General features: G+C 53.1%; 1 protein-coding gene and 3 long non-coding RNA genes across 7 annotated transcripts; 2 read left to right on the top strand and 2 right to left on the bottom strand.

The window, feature by feature from the left end:
• Positions 1-255: 255 nt before the first annotated feature.
• On the bottom strand, positions 256-2,892 carry LOC134478756 (uncharacterized). Its single transcript, XR_010051621.1, has 2 exons — positions 2,593-2,892; positions 256-1,352 (listed from the first exon to the last, which is right to left on the bottom strand). It is a non-coding gene; the product is annotated as an uncharacterized LOC134478756 (long non-coding RNA).
• On the top strand, positions 2,846-6,028 carry LOC134478755 (uncharacterized). The gene is made up of 2 exons (XR_010051620.1): positions 2,846-3,055; positions 3,256-6,028. It is a non-coding gene; the product is annotated as an uncharacterized LOC134478755 (long non-coding RNA).
• A 4,627-nt stretch (positions 6,029-10,655) lies between these two features.
• On the bottom strand, positions 10,656-12,067 carry LOC134478754 (uncharacterized). Its single transcript, XR_010051619.1, has 2 exons — positions 11,936-12,067; positions 10,656-11,158 (listed from the first exon to the last, which is right to left on the bottom strand). It is a non-coding gene; the product is annotated as an uncharacterized LOC134478754 (long non-coding RNA).
• LOC106029156 (proline-rich protein 25-like) lies at positions 11,653-16,614 on the top strand. 4 transcript variants are annotated; one of them, XR_010051617.1, is made up of 3 exons: positions 11,653-12,208; positions 12,791-12,968; positions 13,522-14,377. XR_010051617.1 is itself a non-coding variant. In XM_063261173.1 (2 exons), the coding sequence occupies exons 1-2, from the start codon at positions 11,717-11,719 to the stop codon at positions 12,833-12,835; spliced, it is 537 nt and encodes a 178-aa protein (XP_063117243.1). In that variant the 5' UTR covers positions 11,653-11,716; the 3' UTR covers positions 12,836-14,377. The 4 variants fall into 4 exon arrangements, 1 of the variants encoding a protein (XP_063117243.1); XR_010051618.1 differs by lacking the exons at positions 11,653-12,208; positions 13,522-14,377 and adding exons at positions 12,490-12,637; positions 14,796-16,614; XR_001202832.3 differs by lacking the exon at positions 11,653-12,208 and adding an exon at positions 12,490-12,637.
• The last annotated feature ends 947 nt before the right edge of the window (positions 16,615-17,561 follow it).

Raw genomic sequence — 17,561 nt, 5'->3', positions numbered from 1 at the left:
CCTCTCTGAACCTCCAGATATATAGGTTCCAGGTGCGTGTGCGTTCTCCTGGTCACAGGGTGGCCTGTCTTGCTCCCCTGGGACACAGGAGTGGCTTCACCATATAGCTACTGTTATCCTGCATTCAGAGAGGAAAACAGAAATAACCCAGTGTGCCAGGTGCTTTATAGACAGGCTACCAGGGTGACTCTGAGGGCTTTAAAAACCAAAGCACATTAGTCCAGGTCCTCTAAGAAGCCAGACCCCAAGACAGGATTAGATTTGTAAGAGATTTATTGGGGAAAACATCTGTGCAGGGAAAAGGGTGGGAGCCAGCAGAGGTGAGAACGGTTGAGACTCGATGTGGATCTGGCACTCGGAGGAAGCGGGAAGGAAGGCTGGGTGGGCAGAGCCAGACCCTTGCTTCCGAGGAGGCTTGGCCAAGCCAGTCTCGGCTTCAGCGCTCCTGTTAGCTCAGGGAATCCTGCACCACCTGCTTGATGCTGACATGATTAAAGCCCAGGGAGGCCAGGCACCGAGGCGTGACAGTAGCAAGTCTGGAGGATGTGGCCGTGGGTGCCTCATGACTCACAGTGTGGTCTTCATCAGGGTTTTACCAACCTGCTTTTCAATTTTCCAACAAAATTCATCTCAGTGCCTTTCTCATGAGTTGCTAAGGAGGAAATCCAGGAGCTGAAATGCTCACTCCCCAGCTCCAGTGGGCGGGAAAGGAGATGGATGGAGAGCTTTGGACAGAGCCCAAGAAAGGAAGCTCTTTGCCCTTTGCTCAGGGAGGTCAGAGGCCAAGAGACAGGAATGGGAGGCAGCCACTCAAGATGGACATGACCTGGTCACTTTCTGAGAAAATTGCCCTGCGCCATCACCTGGATGATCAGTGACTCAATCTCTCATAAAAATTCACAGGTTCTACAATGATCTCAATAAGATTACTTACAAAACTTATCAGTGAAGAATGCCTTCAACTGCAGATATCAGGATATCCAACAAATTGTGCCTTAAGCAGGAAACTCATTTAATTATCTCACATAACAGGAAGTTGGAAGATGGGGGAATTTGATACCTGCTTGTATTGGGGCACTGGATTGATATATCTGTATGTCTGTAGGTCTTGGCCTCATGGTCACAAGATGGCTGCTAAAACTCCAAACATCACCCCACACATGATAGAACCCCAAACAAGAGGAGAGGGATGGGATGCAAAAGAAGGCATTTACCACTCTTGTTATCCGGGAGAAAAACTTTTCCCCCTTCAAATGTCTTCCTTCTCTCTCCTTGGCCAGAACTAGACCATTCCTCCTCCAATCATGGCAAAGATATCTCCAAACACGTGGTTGTTTGAACAGCAGCAGGCTCTGTTGGCAAAGAAGATTACAGGGAATGGCTCTTGGGGAGGCAATAAGATTGTCTTCTACAGGGAGAATTTCTGGAAACTGAATGAATCTTTCCCTCAGAGTATAACTAAGGGCTAACATAAATACCTAATCACACAGAAGACAAAGATAAATGACACACAAGACACAGGAGTCGCACCAAGAAAGAGACCTGCTCAGTCAGGGAGAGGCAGGGTTTCCAGGGGACTAGCAGTGCTTTACAATGAAACTGACTGTCACTTTGTCCTGGGCTGGGGACAGGTCGGAGATAAGCCTCCCAGAATCCCAGAGGAGGGCTGCCAGGTGTGTAGGAGTTCGCCAGGCAAACTGCTCTGGCAATGAGGGATTCCAGCCTCTGCAAAGCTGTTTGTGCAGGTGAACAAATGGCTCTGTATTCTCAAAGAGTCCAGCTAACGGGGAGGACAGGTTGGAGGGGAGGCCAGATCGTGCAGGGCTCTGGAATTTGGGTGATGGGACTGCCCTGAAAAGTTTTCACCAGAGATTAGCTTGAATAAACACCTCTCAAGACTGTGGTGACAACACAAGGAATCCCGAAACCTTTCTGCTAAGTAGAAGAATGCAGGCTCTAGGATTCTGTGGATAAAAGTTCTACGGATGAGGCAAAGGTAATCTATGGAAAAAATTGGAGGACAGATTTTCCCATGGGGAAGGGGCTGACAGAGAAGGGTCAAGGGAATGGCCAGGGATGGTGACTGTCCCTGTATCTTCTTTGGAACAGTGTCTATGTGGATATAATGAATTTCTTTAAGATTCATCAATTGTATACTTCAATATGTACATTTTATTGTATACAAATTACACCTCAAAAATTTTAAGGTTGCGGGCGAAATCCAGGAGAAAGCCCCCAAGAGTAGATGTGGGTGCAGGGAGGGGCTGTGACTGTTGGGGGGACTGGATTTGGCACCGGCACATGGGAGAGGGAAGGAGAGAACTCCAGAACACTCCCAGCTGCTGGCTTGGGGGACTGAGACCGGGAACCCAAGAAGAGGCCCCAAGAAGGGAAGGAAAAGTGAGCTCAGATGTGGAAACTCTGAGTTTCTGATGGCAACACTCGTGGGCTGTCGAATCCGTAGATCTAGGTTTCAGGAAAGGGAGGCAGGCCAGAAAGCTCGCATGGAACGAGACGGGTCATCCAAAGGGGACAAGCCAAGCGTGACAAGGTGGGAAGGAGCCAAGGACAGAGCTCTGGGGGAGAACCAACCTTTAAGTGCCCCTCGGAGGGAAAAGTTCCCGTCCTGGAAACTGGAGGAAGAGCAGGCTGGAAGGCTGCTCGCTGAGGTGGAGGAAGAAGGGAAGCCAGGAAGGGTGAGCGCTCGGTTGGGTTAAATGCTTCACAAACTGTCAAATAAGATGAGGCTCAGGCGTGCGGGCAGATCTGAGAGCCGCACACACAAGGGTGAAAGAGCCAGTGTTCAAACTTGGCATCTCCCTGCTTCAGGACCAGTGTGCTTTTCTGCAGCCTTTCAAACCCTGGGCTCCAAAGGAACACAGAGGAAGCGGAAAATGAGTCCACAGAGGCCCTTCTTCATTTTTATTCAGTCTTGCAACTTCTGGGTTTGAATACGGAAGGTTGATTCAGTTGCACAGTGGAATACTTTCTTTTTATTTTGTTTTGAGGTGCTGAGTATTGAATCCAGGACCTCACACGCGTCTCACGCATCTAGGTGAGTGCTCTGCCACTGAGCTACATCCCCAGTCCTAGGAAACTGTTTAAAACCATGTTGCCAACTGCATGTTTTGTTACAGGAAATTATACTCAGCTGGGAAGAGCTACATGGGAAGGTCAACAGGGTTAACTCACTGATGGGCTTACACATGCGTTTGGTGAGGTGTGTTAACGTTGTTGCTAATCTGTGCCTTTCAGTGTTTCTTCACAGAATAAATTTGATACAGAATCGAAAGGATCCTGAGGTAGAGGATGACAGCCCTGTGTGGGGGAAGCCTGAAGAACCGGTGGAGACTTCCTACTGTCACCTCTGTTATGCAAAGGAAGGGACAAGATTCCAAGCTTCCTCTCAGGGTTGCCCAGGTTGGATGGAGACGCCTTCTTGGAAGAAATAAATCTGGAGGTGACAGCAGATGGCAGTGGGATCATTGGAATCCCAGGGAGACAGTGAAAGGGACCTTGGCGGGACCATCATGACATGACCTGTCCAGATCAGTGGACAGTTGGGAACCCCTGGGCTTTCCCAAGCTACAGAGCTATGGTTTGCCCCAGGTGGCTATCCCTGATGGCCTCTCTGCCATCACCACAGCACACCCTGTTCCTCCTGCAGTGTGCTTCTATCTAGAGACCCCACCTGAATGTGGCTTTCACAGCACAGCCTCCTGGACACAGGTGGAGCCCATCACCCGCACCCCGCATCTGCATGCCTCGCACTCACCACCACCTTCTGCAGAATTGACCTGACTCCAGGTCTGTGCCTTGGCTAGGCAGAGACTTCATTATGCATCTGAGAGTGGAACGGAAGGCTCATTCATATGCGAGCCCAGAGCTGGCAGGGCCCTGGGTCAAAAGTAAAGGAGCAGGAGGAAATAAGAGGGCCTAGAATGAGGGACGGGGGCTGTGAATGGAGGAGCCACGTGGCATGGCCACATCCCCCTTGTAAGTGTCCCTGCCCACACACTGGGCACCAGGTAGCAGGTGCTGGTCCTTTCTACGCTGAGGTGTCTGAGCCTGGGTCCTGGGGAGCAGGTGCTCACTAGGTTCGACACACACAGCAAAGCCCCTGGAACACCCGGGGTGTATTGAAAAGACCACCACCACCACCACCTGCAAGAAAGGAAGAAAGGCAGGCAGGCGATGAAACAAGATTGAGATATGGTTGCTCGTTAGAGACCTGCACAGCCCTGGGAATGGATGAAAGGAACAAAGGCTGAGTCTGAGAACCACAGACACTTTCTAGGGAGAACTGGGCATTTCCACAGAAGGCAGCAAAGCGAGCAAGAATGAAACTCTCCTGATGAATAAGCAATTTAAGGGGACCCCGAAATTCCTTGTCAGTTATGCAGAAAGCTTCCCAGCGAGCTAACATGATAATGGACATGCCAGAGAAAGTAGAAATCAGGCCAGGTTACGAAGGAGGGGTACACACAAAGAAATAACAAAAGGCCGTGGAGATAAAAATCACAAGAGTGGTTCAGAAAAAGAAATGAGATCTAACTTGCACAGGCAGCAAAAGAATGAGAAAAACGTTTTCTGACTATAACAGGCCAAAGCAAGGGGGCTAAGGAGATTGTTGGCTCATTTCTAGCTGGGGCAGAGAGAACATCTATAAAGCCATGCCACTAAAAAGCAGAGGCTTTTAATTTTTCCTTAGCCTAAAAAGGTCAGCTGTGATCTGAAAGACGCACCACGTGGAATCATGAGAGGGCAGAAAGCCAAGAGCATAAGGAAAGAGCTTGTGTATGCACTTCACAGGCCCTGATGGCTTACATGCCTAGGTACTTAAGGAATTGGCCCAAGTCAGAGTCAAATCACTAGCTCGCACTCCGAGGGGATTTATGGAGAACTGGTGAGAGGCCTGGAGATGAGAGGAGGAGAGACCCAGGCAGGCTGTCCCTGCTTCTCTTTAAACCCAGGAGAAAGCAGATGCCTCTAAAAGTGCTGGGCCTATCAACTGAGCTGCTATAATAGAAAACTACTGGGACACGTCGTCAAAAAATCAATCTGCAAACACTAGGTCATAAGGAATTAGGTAATAACCAGCACTGCCTTCCAAAGAACACATTCTGTCAGAGTAATCCAATTTCCTTCTAGGACAGAATGATGGGCCTGGTAAATCAGGAACGGCAAGAGACACATAATCTTCCTTAACTTAAAGAGCAAGGCGTTTAATTTCATCTTCCACGAGAAGTCTCAAGGGAAGAAAATCAGGAACAAAGAGACCACAGTTGGCCTTTCTGGGGTTGGGCAGTTGGAAGCGGTCTGAGGGATTCACCTAAGCAGCAGGGTTTTTTATGGGTGTGTGATGGGCAGAGGTAGGAAGTAACTGTGCTCTCCGTGGTGATTCAAGCCTCAGGAGGTGACAGGAGGGGTGATGGCGGAGATGACAGTGGGTGGTGGTGGTGGCGGTGGCAGAGAAGTTTTGAAGAGAAGGGAATAATGCTAGTCGAGATGGTAATAGAGACAGAGACCAAGGAGATGGTGGTGACGGTGGAAACGGTGGACAGGATGGCAATGAGGGTGGCAGAGACATTGATGGTGCATGTGGAGGTGGCGGGAATGGCGGAGATGAAGGGGGTGGTTGTGGTGGCGGTGATGGAAAGTGTAGTGGTAGAGATGGACATGTGGTGATAGTGATGGTGGTGGTGGTGGTGATCACCTAGACGACACTTGGTGTCCTGTCTGTCTTCTGTTACTATAAGAAAATACCATGGGACAGGAAACTTTCGCAGAGGACGGGTTTGTTTAGGTCATGATTCCAGATGTTGCTAAGAGTCTTGTGCTAGGATCCACTTGACATCTGCAGAGGCCTCCTGCTACCCACGGTAGATGGAATAGTGTGGTGAGTCAGAGCAAGTGTGCAAGGCTGGGTCTCCCTTCCTTTTCTTATAAACCCACTAATGGTATCATTGGAACCCAACTCTTATGATTTCACCTAACCCTAATAAAAAAGCTCCACATGCAAAGGCCACTAATGTGCATTTGTGCTTTGGGTTTCCAACACACGGACTGCAGGGAGCACATTCCCAGCAGAACTTGTGATAGCTCTGGGTTTCACAGCCATCTTTTTGGGGACCTAGGGTGGACACTCACACTAGCCAGTTCTTTCCGTAAGGAAAAGAAGAAAGAAGAAGGCACAAGACTCCAAGGCATTGTTTGGGGATCATGACCATGCTAGTCGTGGGGTAGTAAGGACCCTCTCTGCCTACAGGGTAGACCAGAAAGAGAGTCTCCCATGACCGAGGAAGTGGAGGCCAGCTGTTCTTGCCTAAGACTGCAAGCCAGAGCCCCCATGAGCTGCAGAGTATTGAAATCCATGCTGCCCCTAACCTGGAAGTTGTGTGCAGTGAGGTCAAGGAGGCCTTTTGCAGGGTCTGGCTTTCACAGCTCCTTCCAGCCTCAGTTTCCACTTCTATTACCGCCACCCTGCACTAGGAGCTGGGAAGGGCTGGCTGAAGACCTCCCTCCTCATAGGGCACCCCCAGAATGTGGCTGTTCCTTGGAGGACACATAAAAGTGAAATGCCCCCAGGCCTGTGGGCTAGAGAACCTCAGGAACCCTGGGGGCTGGAGAGAGAGGGAGGTCCTTAGAGTCCACATTGGGCTTCATGGAGTGCATGATGGAAAACAGAGCTTCACTTGAACCCCTCAAAACATTCTCAAGGCTGAGAACTCAGCTCAGATTGAAAAAATCCCTGCCTGCCTCCTTGCCATGCGCACGGCTCCTGCGTGCTACGTGATCCTGAGACATTTTAACCAACTAAGGCCTCGTGATGTTTCCCTGGCCCACCAAGAGGTGGCCAAGATGGTCTCCAAGGCTCTCCAACTCTAGGCCCAGCCCCCCAAATGTACTCTTCACCTGGCTTTCTGCCAGAGCGCACCCCACCCGCCCACTTCTCCATCCTTCCTGCCTGCAGGACGGCTCGGCCTCTCACCCTCCCTGGCCTTGGCTCAGCTTGGAGCCAGGTCTACCACAAAGCCCCTTCCTGACCTGGACTCCCACGGGCTTCATCTCCCCTCTGCCACACAAGTGCTCCCCGCCCTGAACTGTCAGCCAGGAAGGCGTCCACTCAGCGCCTTCACACCTCGGCTGCCCCGCCCAGCCTGGGCTTGGAGTACATTTGTCTCCCAGCTCTGTCAGCAGCTGGGCAGGCCTGGTGGGCAGTGCTGCCACCGCTGCTGCTGCTGCTGCTGCTGCGGAGAACTTCAGAGTGAGCTTGAGAACTTTGCACCTGCAGAACCAAGGAGCCCTGGGGTCAAGTGGCCAAGACCAGAACCCAGATCCGTGGGGTCCCAGCACATTGGCCACCTGTTGTGACTGAGCTCATGTCTGTCCAGTGTCCCCCAAACCTACACAATATAAGTGCTCTTGAAGAAAAAGCAGGAATGAGGAGGGAAGGAGAGGGGTCATAAAAAGAATTGAGATGTTTTGTGTACCTGTACCAACCCCCCACAGTAAATGTAATCATTACATGCCATGAACATGTACTAATAAAAAGAAAGAGGAGGGGGGGAGGGAGAGAGAGAGACAGAGAGAGACAGAGAGAGAGAGAGAGAGAGAGAGAGAGAGAGAGAGAGAGAAGCAAGGAAGCAAGCAGGTGCCCGGGTGTGCTTGCCCAGGCCTATATCCCATCATTCTGGGAGGCTGAGGCTGGAAAATCACATCTGAACCCAGCATCTTAGCAAGGCTGTCTCAAAATAATATAAAGAGACAAAATGATACAGCTCAGGGCAAAGGCCCTTGGTTCAAACTCCAGTGCTCAAAGCAAAAGGAGAAGAAGAAAAAGAACAAGGAAGATGGGGGGGGGGGGGAAGGAGAAGGAAGGGAAAGGGAGGAAAAGGAGGCTGAGGGGAGGAAAAAGAAAGGAGGCCAGGAGGAGGAGAAAGGGGGGGGAGGCGATTCCCAGGGTCCCAGCTGTGAACTCCCCCAGTGAACATCACCAACCGAAGGGGCTGAAATCCTAGTCCATGAAAATGCTTAACTGCAGGCTTCCAGCTTTATTACGGCTAAAATAGTTTAATATTATTGAGCTTTCAATCCAACCCTAAAACATATTCCAAGAACTCAGGGACTCTACAAGTGGATCCCCTAGCTGGAGAAACGCTCTCCTAGCTGAGAAACTGCTCCACAGCAAGGTGCGGACAGCTCCCAGGACCTTCGCACTGTATGGCCTGCCCAGGGGCTGCCCGCTAAGGTAAAAAGGTCATCATGTGAAGCCCTGAAGCCCTGAAGCAAGCACTGCCCAAGAGGCCAGTGAGCACACACGCACACACACACACACACATGAACACACATGCACACATACAAGTATTTCATCCATGTTGCAGTCACACACTCATCTTTGCAAAGATAAGCCTTTTCCTGGTTCTCTCTCTCTCTTTCTATCTCTCTCCCTCTCTCCCTCTCCCTGTCTCTCTCCCTCTTTCTCCCTCCCCAGGGTGTCACTATCTAATTCAGACTGGCCTTGAACTCAAGGTGATCCTCCTGCCTCAGCCTCCTGAATGCTGGGATTACATGCAAGCGCCACCACACCTGGCTGAGAGAAGCCGCTCTGAGAGGTGATATTCCTTCTACAGCTGCATGACTGCTCTTCTGATGTTCTCAAAGATCCCACGGTGATAGGGAAGGGCAGGGGCTTCTGATTCACCAGATCCCAGGCCATAGATTGGCTTGGCTTCTTCCTGTCTGGGTCATCTTAACCAAGGCAGGCCACCTCTCTGCACCTCATTGCCCTTGAAGGGAAGCACCTTCTATTTCGTAGGCTTGTTGTCAGTGCTAGTGGCAATAACACCACCAGTGTGCCTAGCGTGCAATCAGTTCAGGGTACTTTTAACATGGGCTAAGAGGCCTGCTGGGTGCTGACCAGAAGAAGGATGGACCCAAAGCCTCACATCTGAGCCAGAGTCCCAGTTGGCTGCTTGTAGTTATGTGCTACTGGTTAAGCCACTTCCGTTTATACCTCTACATGCTCAGCTACAAAATGGGACAGTCATTACATTTAGCCCATGGAATTGTGACAACGATAAAATTCCTCAATAAATTGAGACACTTACAGCAATACTTTATCCAGAAAGTACTCTATCAGCTGTGTTGTTGTTTGGTGTTTTGTTTTGGGTTTTTTTTTGGTCTTTTTGAGACAGGGTGTCTCTAGGTAGTTCAGACTGGCCTTGAGCTCACTTTGTAGCCCAACCTGGTCTCAAATTTGCAATGATCCTCCTGTCTCAGCCTCCCAAGCGATGAGATTACAGGCGTGCACGGCCATGCCCAGTTTGTTTGGTTTTTCCTTCACAATTTTCTTTATTAGTACACATTTGTGGTGTATAATAACTACATGCCCCTGGGAAGCTGGTGTGGGGAAAAGTTGCCTCTTAATTCTTTCTTTATTCCCTCTTCTCACTCCCCCTCTCCTCATCCCTTGGTCCCCTTTGCTTTGGTAAAAGATGTATCTCACTATTTCCCAGTAACCGTCTTTTATTTTGCTGTTCATATTTTGGGTTTCCTCATATAAGAGAAAACAGGTGATAAATATATATATATTTTTTTTTTAACTTAAAGTTATGGTCTCAAGGTCTCAAGCATTCATTTTCCTGCAAATGGCACGAGTTTCTCCTTCTTTGTGACAGAATAGTACTCCACTGTGTAAAAATACATTTCCTTGATCCCTTCTTCCTGCCTTCCAAGAACCAGCTATTACGAGCTGTGCTGCTATAAACACGGATAGTGCATGTGTCACTCCATGCTGTCCTGAACTCTTTCAAGAAGACACCTAGAAGGGGAAGAGCTGGTAGGCGGAGGTGAGTCCCACCTTTGCTAAGTTTGGAGTTCCTGTCTCTTCCCATCATGCTCCCCCTCCGAAGGTGGACTCCCCAGTTTGCATTAGCACCCAGAACCAGCATGGTGACTTTCATTTTCTTTGACTCTTTCAGGAAGCTGGACACCGTGCCCTCTCTGAAGATGGCATCTTGTGTGTCCCTTCGACCTGTGCAGAACCAGGGTTTACCCCATGAGTGGCTGCTTGGATTCACCTTGTGAGTGGCCGTCAGAGCTGAGGCTACCAGGCCTCATGGAGACTTCCTGGGGTCATTCATCGCATGCTGCCCAGAGAAAGGAATTCTGGTGCCTCCAGAGCCAGGTGCTGCAAAAGCTTCTTCTCCGAGCTGTCTCAAATCCCTGCTATTCACTGCTGAGCCCTTCTTTGATTCTTCACAAACAATGCTTTCTTTGGCTTAATCTGTCTTTGGCTGAGCTGCAGGCTCTGGGAAATAAAAATGAAAAACTCACCCACTAGATCGGCAGAGCACACACACAACACAGTAGTCTGAGGGAAGGATGGAAGAGAAGGCATCCTGGTTGGACAGAGGGAACATAAACTGCCACAGCCTCTCAGACTTTACCATCAGCACACTCTGGACTCCTGACGGCATTTCCATCTTCTAAAAATCCTTTCACCCATAAGAAGACAGTCTTACAAGGATGTGCGCTGAAGCTTGTGGTTGTAAAACTTTGGCCACAATACAGATGTCCACAGGCAGAAGATTGGATAAGTCACAGATGGGTATCTATGCACAGGGGCACTACCCCACCTCACACAAGAACTCTGGATGTGTACACATGTTTATTGCATGGAAATATTAAGAGCAAAATAACATGTTGCAGAACAAACCATATGGTTGGATCTTTTGTTATTGTTTTGGTTTTTGCATTTTGAGACAAGGTCTTGCTATGTATTCCAAACTGGCCTGGCACTCACCATGTAGCCCAGGCTGGCGTTGAACTCATGGTGATCCTCCTGCCTCAGTTTACAAAGTGTCGGGATTACAAGTGTGCACCTCCACACCCTGCTTGGTTTGACCTTATCTCAGGTGGCTGGAGGTTTCCCACCAAGTTCCAGCTGGCTCCAGGCAGGCTCAGCCCTTCCTTCCCTTGGGGGACTCAGTGCCCAAGATGGACACTCCTGAGGGGGGTCAGGATGTTTTCACCCTGGAGAGGAGTAGCCCAGACTGGGGAGCAGACAGTCCAGGGTTTCCATTGGGCTTTATCCCTCCGCCACACAGTAGTGGCCTAGGCAGGGTCCTTCACCGCTCCAGGCCTCAGTCTCCACCTGTAACACGGGGGTAGTAACACCACATGGCATGGTGGGAACTCTGCATCAAGGTACAGACAGACACAAGCTCGTCATCTGACCCCACGAAAACCTTCTTTGCCCTCCAATCCCGCCTTATTTGCATCCTGTTCTCCTCCACCCCAGATGGATGCTCAGTTCCCACCCTGAGCAACGCTAAGACTCCCCATGCACTGAGTTAAGGCTAACAAAGCACCCCAGGTTTCAGGCTCCTTTCCCCCTTACCCCCCATCCCCACAGTCCCAACTTGAGCCCACCTCACCTTGGCTTTCAGCCCACCTCTACTCCACACCAACTTGTCATGAAAACCCGACTACGCTGCCATCTCCCACGGGACCCACAGCCAAAGCCCCTGGGAAAGCCCCCCTACCCCAGCCTGGGTGGGCACTGGGTGCTGAGGACTCTGCTCTCCACCAGCCCTGCTCTTCCTCTCTGCTCTCCTCTGCAGCCCGAGCTGCAGACAGAGCCCCTGAGCTTGGGAAGAAACACGACCCAAGGATTTTTTTTTTCAGAAGAGGAAACCAAAGTGCCACCGCCATGTCCCTAAGGGAGTCCTGGAGGCCAAGCCACACGGAGGGCCAAGCCACCCCGGCTGGCCGTCCTCTGCCCACTAGGGCAGAGACTCTCCACGCCCTTCGTGGGCCTCAGGAGATCGGCCCCAGCCTCAGGCCCCTCAGGCCTCAACATCCCGCCCAGGCACCTGCGGGGAGCGCGGGGCGGTGTCCCCGCGGCCTCGGGCGGGACGGCGGGACTGACCTTGGCAAGCGGCGGCGGAGCTCTCCGGGCCGAGGCCCTTGCGGCCGCCCGGCGCCGGGCTCCGGTTTCCGCTGCCACCTTCTCGGGTTCTTGCCCAGCCGGCCCGGGGGAGGAGCCGGGGAGGAGCCCAAGGCACCCTGCAGCGGATCCGATCGGAAGGTCTTCCTGCAAACGCAGCTTTCTCGGGACTCTGCATCGGCGCCTGGCGGGAGCCGGTGCGGGGCGGCGGGGTCAACAGCGCCCTTCGCCTCGCCTCGGGGCCCCCGCTTCTGCGTGCGTCCAGGGCCAGGCGGGCTCGGGGCGCAGGGTGGGCGCGACTGTCCCCTTCCCCTCTAGGCGCCCAGATTTCCCCGCGGTCGCTGTCCTCCAGGGCCTCCTGTCTCCTGGGACTGTAGAGCTGACATCCTGGTTCTGGTTTCGGTTCTGCCTTCGGAGACCTGTGGCCTTTTCGGGTGGTTCTGGGGTGGATTCACGAAGCATTCCCTCCGAAAATCGCAGGGTCCTGCCCAAGAGGCAAGGAAGGCCTGCGGAAAGGAATTTTTCTGTGAAAAAAGGTCAGAGACATTTCACATTTAGGTAAAGAAACTTCAGTCAGTTTAGGAGAGTAAGAAATACAACTTTGGAACACAGCTCTATCCTGGGGAGGGAAAGAGAAAAGAAAAACACAAAAGAAATCACAGACTCCAGGAAATCAACCAAAACGTAAGTGCACTAGTGTAAGGGCAAGCAGCACACTGCGTTGTTGTTTGATGACTATCAATACACCCATTTTACGGATGAGGCCCGTGACTGCCCCAAGACGACAGACTGTCTCAAATGACACTTAGCAGTGGACCCCTGCTTGTTTCATTCCAGATCTTACGCTCTTCTTTGCTGCCCTGCTTTGGTACCGTGCCTTAGGACCTGACTTTGGTGTGATCCAAGCTCGTGTTGACTGTACCAGCCCGTTTTGACTGTGCCAAAGCAATACAAAACGGAAAGGGAGTCTGCCTTGGTTCAAAACAGGCACTGCATTGGAGACATGAAGAAAAAGGTGAGATTCCAGGAGCTGGAAGAACTGGGTGTCTTAGGGGGCCCTGGGGTCCCCTCTGGCCCTAATCCAGTCCTTACACCCCAGCTCCCCCACGCCCCCGGCTCCAGTGTCTCACACTTGGAGGGGTCAGCCCAAAAGTGCCCAGCCACTAGCTTGCCCAGTTCTGCACCAGTGCTAGGGCGGCTCCCTCGGGACTATCTGCCCAGCACCCAGGGCAGGACACACCTCTGCGAGGACAGACAGACACTGAGAGGGCGAGGCCGGGAGGGGGGGCCCTCCAGAATGGGAAGCAAGACAGGAACCCCAGGACGAACAAGGGAGCTATTCAGAGAGCTGCGGAGCCAGGGGAGGCCGCTGGAGAGAGAGCGAGAGAGAGGACAGAAAGCGGGGAGAAGAGCCCCAGCAGGCGAGGGGCAGGAGGAGAGGAAGCAGAACGCAGGGGCTGGGAGCGCAGGGCCGCAGAGCAGCGACCAGGGGGGCTGGGGACCGGCGGGTGGGACGCTGTGCTAAGCCTTTTCTCTCTCTTTTTTTGGGGCGGGCGGCGGATCTCCAGCGAGATAACCCAGCTAAACCCCCAGCCCCGTCCCAGCGAGGGGCCGCAGCTGTATAAATACCGGGGCTGGGGGAGCCGGGCTGCTGCCCAGGGGTCAGCGACACCGGAGAAGGCTTTGCTGTCATTAGCTAATTGAGCCCCAGATGTTAAGAAAAGGTTACGTCCTCCTCCGGAGAGTTTTTCTTTTTAAACACTTTACATCGATTCCCCGGCCAAAACGTCCAGGAGGCGCCCGGCCCGGCCCTCCCCTCCGCTCCCGCCCTCCCCGGGCCCCCCAGGTCCCCAGGTCCCCAGGTCCCCCAGGCCCTGGGCCCCCGGCCTCCCGAAGCCGCCGCCGAGCGGCTGCTGCCCGGGTGATCCAGGGCCCTGCCCGGAGGCGCGGCGGCCGGAGCGCGGGGACCACCGGCGGCGGAGCCAGCCCCCAGCCGGGGCCGCCGACTGGGAGGTCAGCCCGAGGGAGGGCGGCGGGGAGCGGGGGACCCCGGGGAGCCGAGCTCTCAGGCTCTTAATCCCCCTGAAGGTTGCAGATCAAAGGCGCTCGTACGAGGCCCAGGCGGTGAGGGGGGGGGGCAGGGGGCGGCCCGGCTGCAGCCTCCCCAGCTCGTGGGCTGGGGCTCCGGGGCCAAGGACCCTAGACAGCCAGCCCAGGGGAGCTGGCTCCGGCAAAGTCGCCAAAGCGCCCCCACAGGGCCTTGGTGGAACTTGCCACTGCCGGGCCCGAGGGAAGGGTGTGGGACCCTGCTCCCCGAGAACAAATCTCCGTGGGGTGCACTGCACTTGACGTGAAGCCCCTTCAGTCCTCCTGGCACTCTAATGGATTTTTTATTATTATTTGTTCATAAAGGAGGTAACAGGCTTCTAAGAGGTGAAAGCGGCTTGCCCAAGGACACATTGCTAGGGTAGGGTAGGGGTAGGGTGGGGTAGGGTAGGGTAGGGTAGGATAGGAAGGGGCAGAGCCAGCCTGCCCACCAGCCAGGAAGCCACTGGGTTCGAGGACCCACACTTTCTGCCTATCCCACCCTCTGCCCCTCCACCCTAGCCTCTTGTCTCCTGTCTCCTTCTGTCCTCCCAGCCACCCTCCAGCGCCACAAGAATGCAGCCACCCACCTGTGTGGGCCTGGCAAGTGGGGTAGGGTGGGATGGGGGGGGTGGCCTGGTGCCAAGGGCGTGGCCAGCGTGGCAACAGCTACAGGCTAAATGTGAGGTATTGGCTGGGCAGGCATATGCCCGGGCTGAATGTGAGCTGAAAGAATGTTCTCGTCCCCCCTCCCCAGAGGTGGGGCTCTCTGCTCAGAATAGAACCCAGCAAGTTGGAGCTGGAAGGGCCCTTCACCATTATGGAAACCAACCTGCTTGACAGATGTGGAGCACAAGACCCAGAGACTGAACTGAGTCCTTGCCCCAGCCTCACAGCCACTAGTTTGAGAGCAGCAGTGGCAGCCCTGGACCCTTGCTGCTCATGTGATTGTCCTGATCATCTCTGTTGTGCAAATGAGGAAACTGAGGCTCAGAGCGGCAGACCGGATCCAAGGCTCCTTGCTAGAGAGTGGTAGAGCTTAGAGCCTAGATCTTCTTGACTCCCAAGAAATTTCCCTTTCTCTGCTCCCAGAATATGGGTGTAGGGAGCAGAGGCTGAGAGACTGAGTAGTGGATAGTCTCATGCCCTAGAGATGGCAGGGACAGGGCACAAGCTGGGAAACATCCCGCCCTGTGTATCTAAGGGTCAGATCCTCTCTCCATGATTGCCCTGAAATGAACCAAAGACCAACATTATTCCGAAATTCGCTTTTGAGAGTCTGGGGCTGAAGGGATTGACTGGTGGCTCTTCTGGTCTTTGAGGGTCTAGAGATTCCAGAGAGGCCTGAGTCTGCAGATTGCCTACCTGCAGGAGGCTACAGTTCCACCTGGGTAGGGGAAAGGGGCCCTACTGCTTAGCTTCTCCTTCCTGGAGCAGTATCAGTGAGGCACCACACACACGTACTCTCCAGACCCAAACTCATACACAGATTCCAAGAGCTTGCTCTTCATCCTGCTCCTCATTTGCCCGCTCCCAGCCTCCATTCTCACCTCTTCTTAGCTTCCTACTGTTTCACTCACTCAGCAATGCCAGGGACTTAAGTGTCAGTGCTATGCAGGGCACTGGAAAGCCTCAAAAAGCAGACTGCCGCTGGCGGGTGGGGGGGGGCATACGGTCTGGGAGAAAGCAGAAGTCACCAAATGCATATGTAAAATAATTTATAATCATACACTGATAAGCTTTGTGAATCATAGTACAGTTGCTGTTCTAGGTTGTAACGGTAAGAATGCTGTGTACATAGTGTGATCGTTGAGACACAGACTAAAAATGACTAATATCGATCATTTCCCAAACAGAAGGCCTAAAGTGAACCTTCACTGCCATTATGCCCACACACCACCTGTGCTTCTGAGGGAGGGGAGTGTAAGTCATCTCCCCAGGGGAAACCAGTCAGTCTGTGCCAGAGGTCCTAGCTGACATGGATGGGAGAGGGGAACCCATATGCTGACGCCATGCCAATGGTCACCAGCAAGGGAAGGGGCTGGCTCTATCTAGGGTGGGTGAAGAGACTGGGAGAGAGTGTTCACCTAGGTGGCAAGCATGGCTAAAGCTTGAGACTGGGAGAATTTGGGGGTCAGGGATGGGAACCTGCTGTACGCACTATTGAGGGGGGTTTAAGCCGCTGGCATCATCACTTCCAGGAGGAGTCACACCATGCTCAGCTCCCCACACACCTGATCCTCCCACGATCACGTGCACAGACTCGGGTCCCTCTTTCACCCTTAAGGAAAGGCTGGGCCTGCCCCTGAGCAAAGGGGAACCAAAAGACCCTGTCCAGTCTGGAGAGCAGAGCTGAGCCTTGAGGTCAGACAGCTATGAGCTCCGGTCCCACTGCAGCCTCCGCATGACCTGGGCGAGGCTCCTTCTCTATGAGCCTCCTCATTCCATTCCCCATCACATTGGCCGTCCCTCACCATGCCTGGCCGTGAGGACAAGCCCTGCACGGCCACACTACTTGGCCCAAGATTTGCCATTAATAAGCGACGCTGTCACTCTGATTATATAACATAATAATTAATACATAATGATAATAAAGGAAACTTCATTCGTGCCCTCTGGGCTGCCACCTGGTACCCAGAGCCTCTCTGGGAGGTCACTCCCATGCTCAACCTCCTGTGAGAGAGAGTTTTACAGGTCTATGAAAATTCAGGCCTCCCCCCGCCTCTTGGGGTCAAGGCAGGAGTCCAGGAGATCCCTATGCTGCCAAGGGTGGGGACAGTGGCTCTCGGAGCTTTGAACCTAGGGCCTCTGAGCCCAAGATTGATGTCTGGGTAGGGCCTGATCCAACACCACCGTTTGCACAGGCTGGAGGCCAGGGCTGCAGAGTCTCCCCAGCCAGTGGGCAAAGAAAGTCACAGCCACCACCACGACGGCCGGCTTGGGCGCTGCAGGGCACAGAGCACACCTGGAACCCATTAGGGCTGGCCAGGAGCTTGTTCTCTCTCAGCATAAATAGAGTGAGTGGAGGGTTTGTTTTGACTACTTTAAATTGTGCAGATTTTAGGGCCTGAGAATTGGAAGCCCCCAATTCCCCGATGGACAAACAGATCGAGAGAGGGAAGGCTGAGGCAGCAGGAGGAGTCCAGTCTGGTCCGGATTTCTTGGCATCTTCTCTGCCTTTGCTGGGCCTATGATAATGAGCATCACAGCTGCTCTTCATGGAGCGCAGGCTTCAGGCATGGCCAGGGCATTCACTCGTGACCTTCTCTTCCCCAAAACCCTGCAAGGCGGCCACTGGAGCCACTGACATCCTGAGGAGAAGCAGCAGGACTTGCCCAAGGTCACTGTGCTTGTAAGCAGCTGGTCCGGATTCCATACTAGGCCTGTCTGACACCACAGTCAGAGGGGTCTCCAGGGACCACCGAGGCTGCAGGAAGGGTGCAGAGGGAGGTCTGGGTCACTTTCAGGAAGTTAGGGCACACAGAGCTGCAGTCGTCATACCCTGACCCTGGATGAGAGGACA

Source organism: Cavia porcellus, unplaced genomic scaffold, assembly GCF_034190915.1.
Source record: "Cavia porcellus strain 051 isolate PalLab524CR breed Dunkin Hartley unplaced genomic scaffold, mCavPor4.1 scaffold_14, whole genome shotgun sequence".
Classification (NCBI taxonomy): Eukaryota; Metazoa; Chordata; class Mammalia; order Rodentia; family Caviidae; genus Cavia; species Cavia porcellus.
The sequence above is the reverse complement of the archived record's forward strand: the minus strand, read 5'-3'. Positions and strand labels throughout refer to the sequence as shown.

Coding starts and splice junctions, on each gene's coding strand:
- LOC106029156 (XM_063261173.1), top strand. CDS start 11,717: ATGTCCCTAAGGGAGTCCTGGAGGCCAAGCCACACGGAGGGCCAAGCC. Junction 12,209..12,790: donor CTCGGGGCCCCCGCTTCTGC/GTGCGTCCAGGG, acceptor GTTTCATTCCAG/ATCTTACGCTCTTCTTTGCT.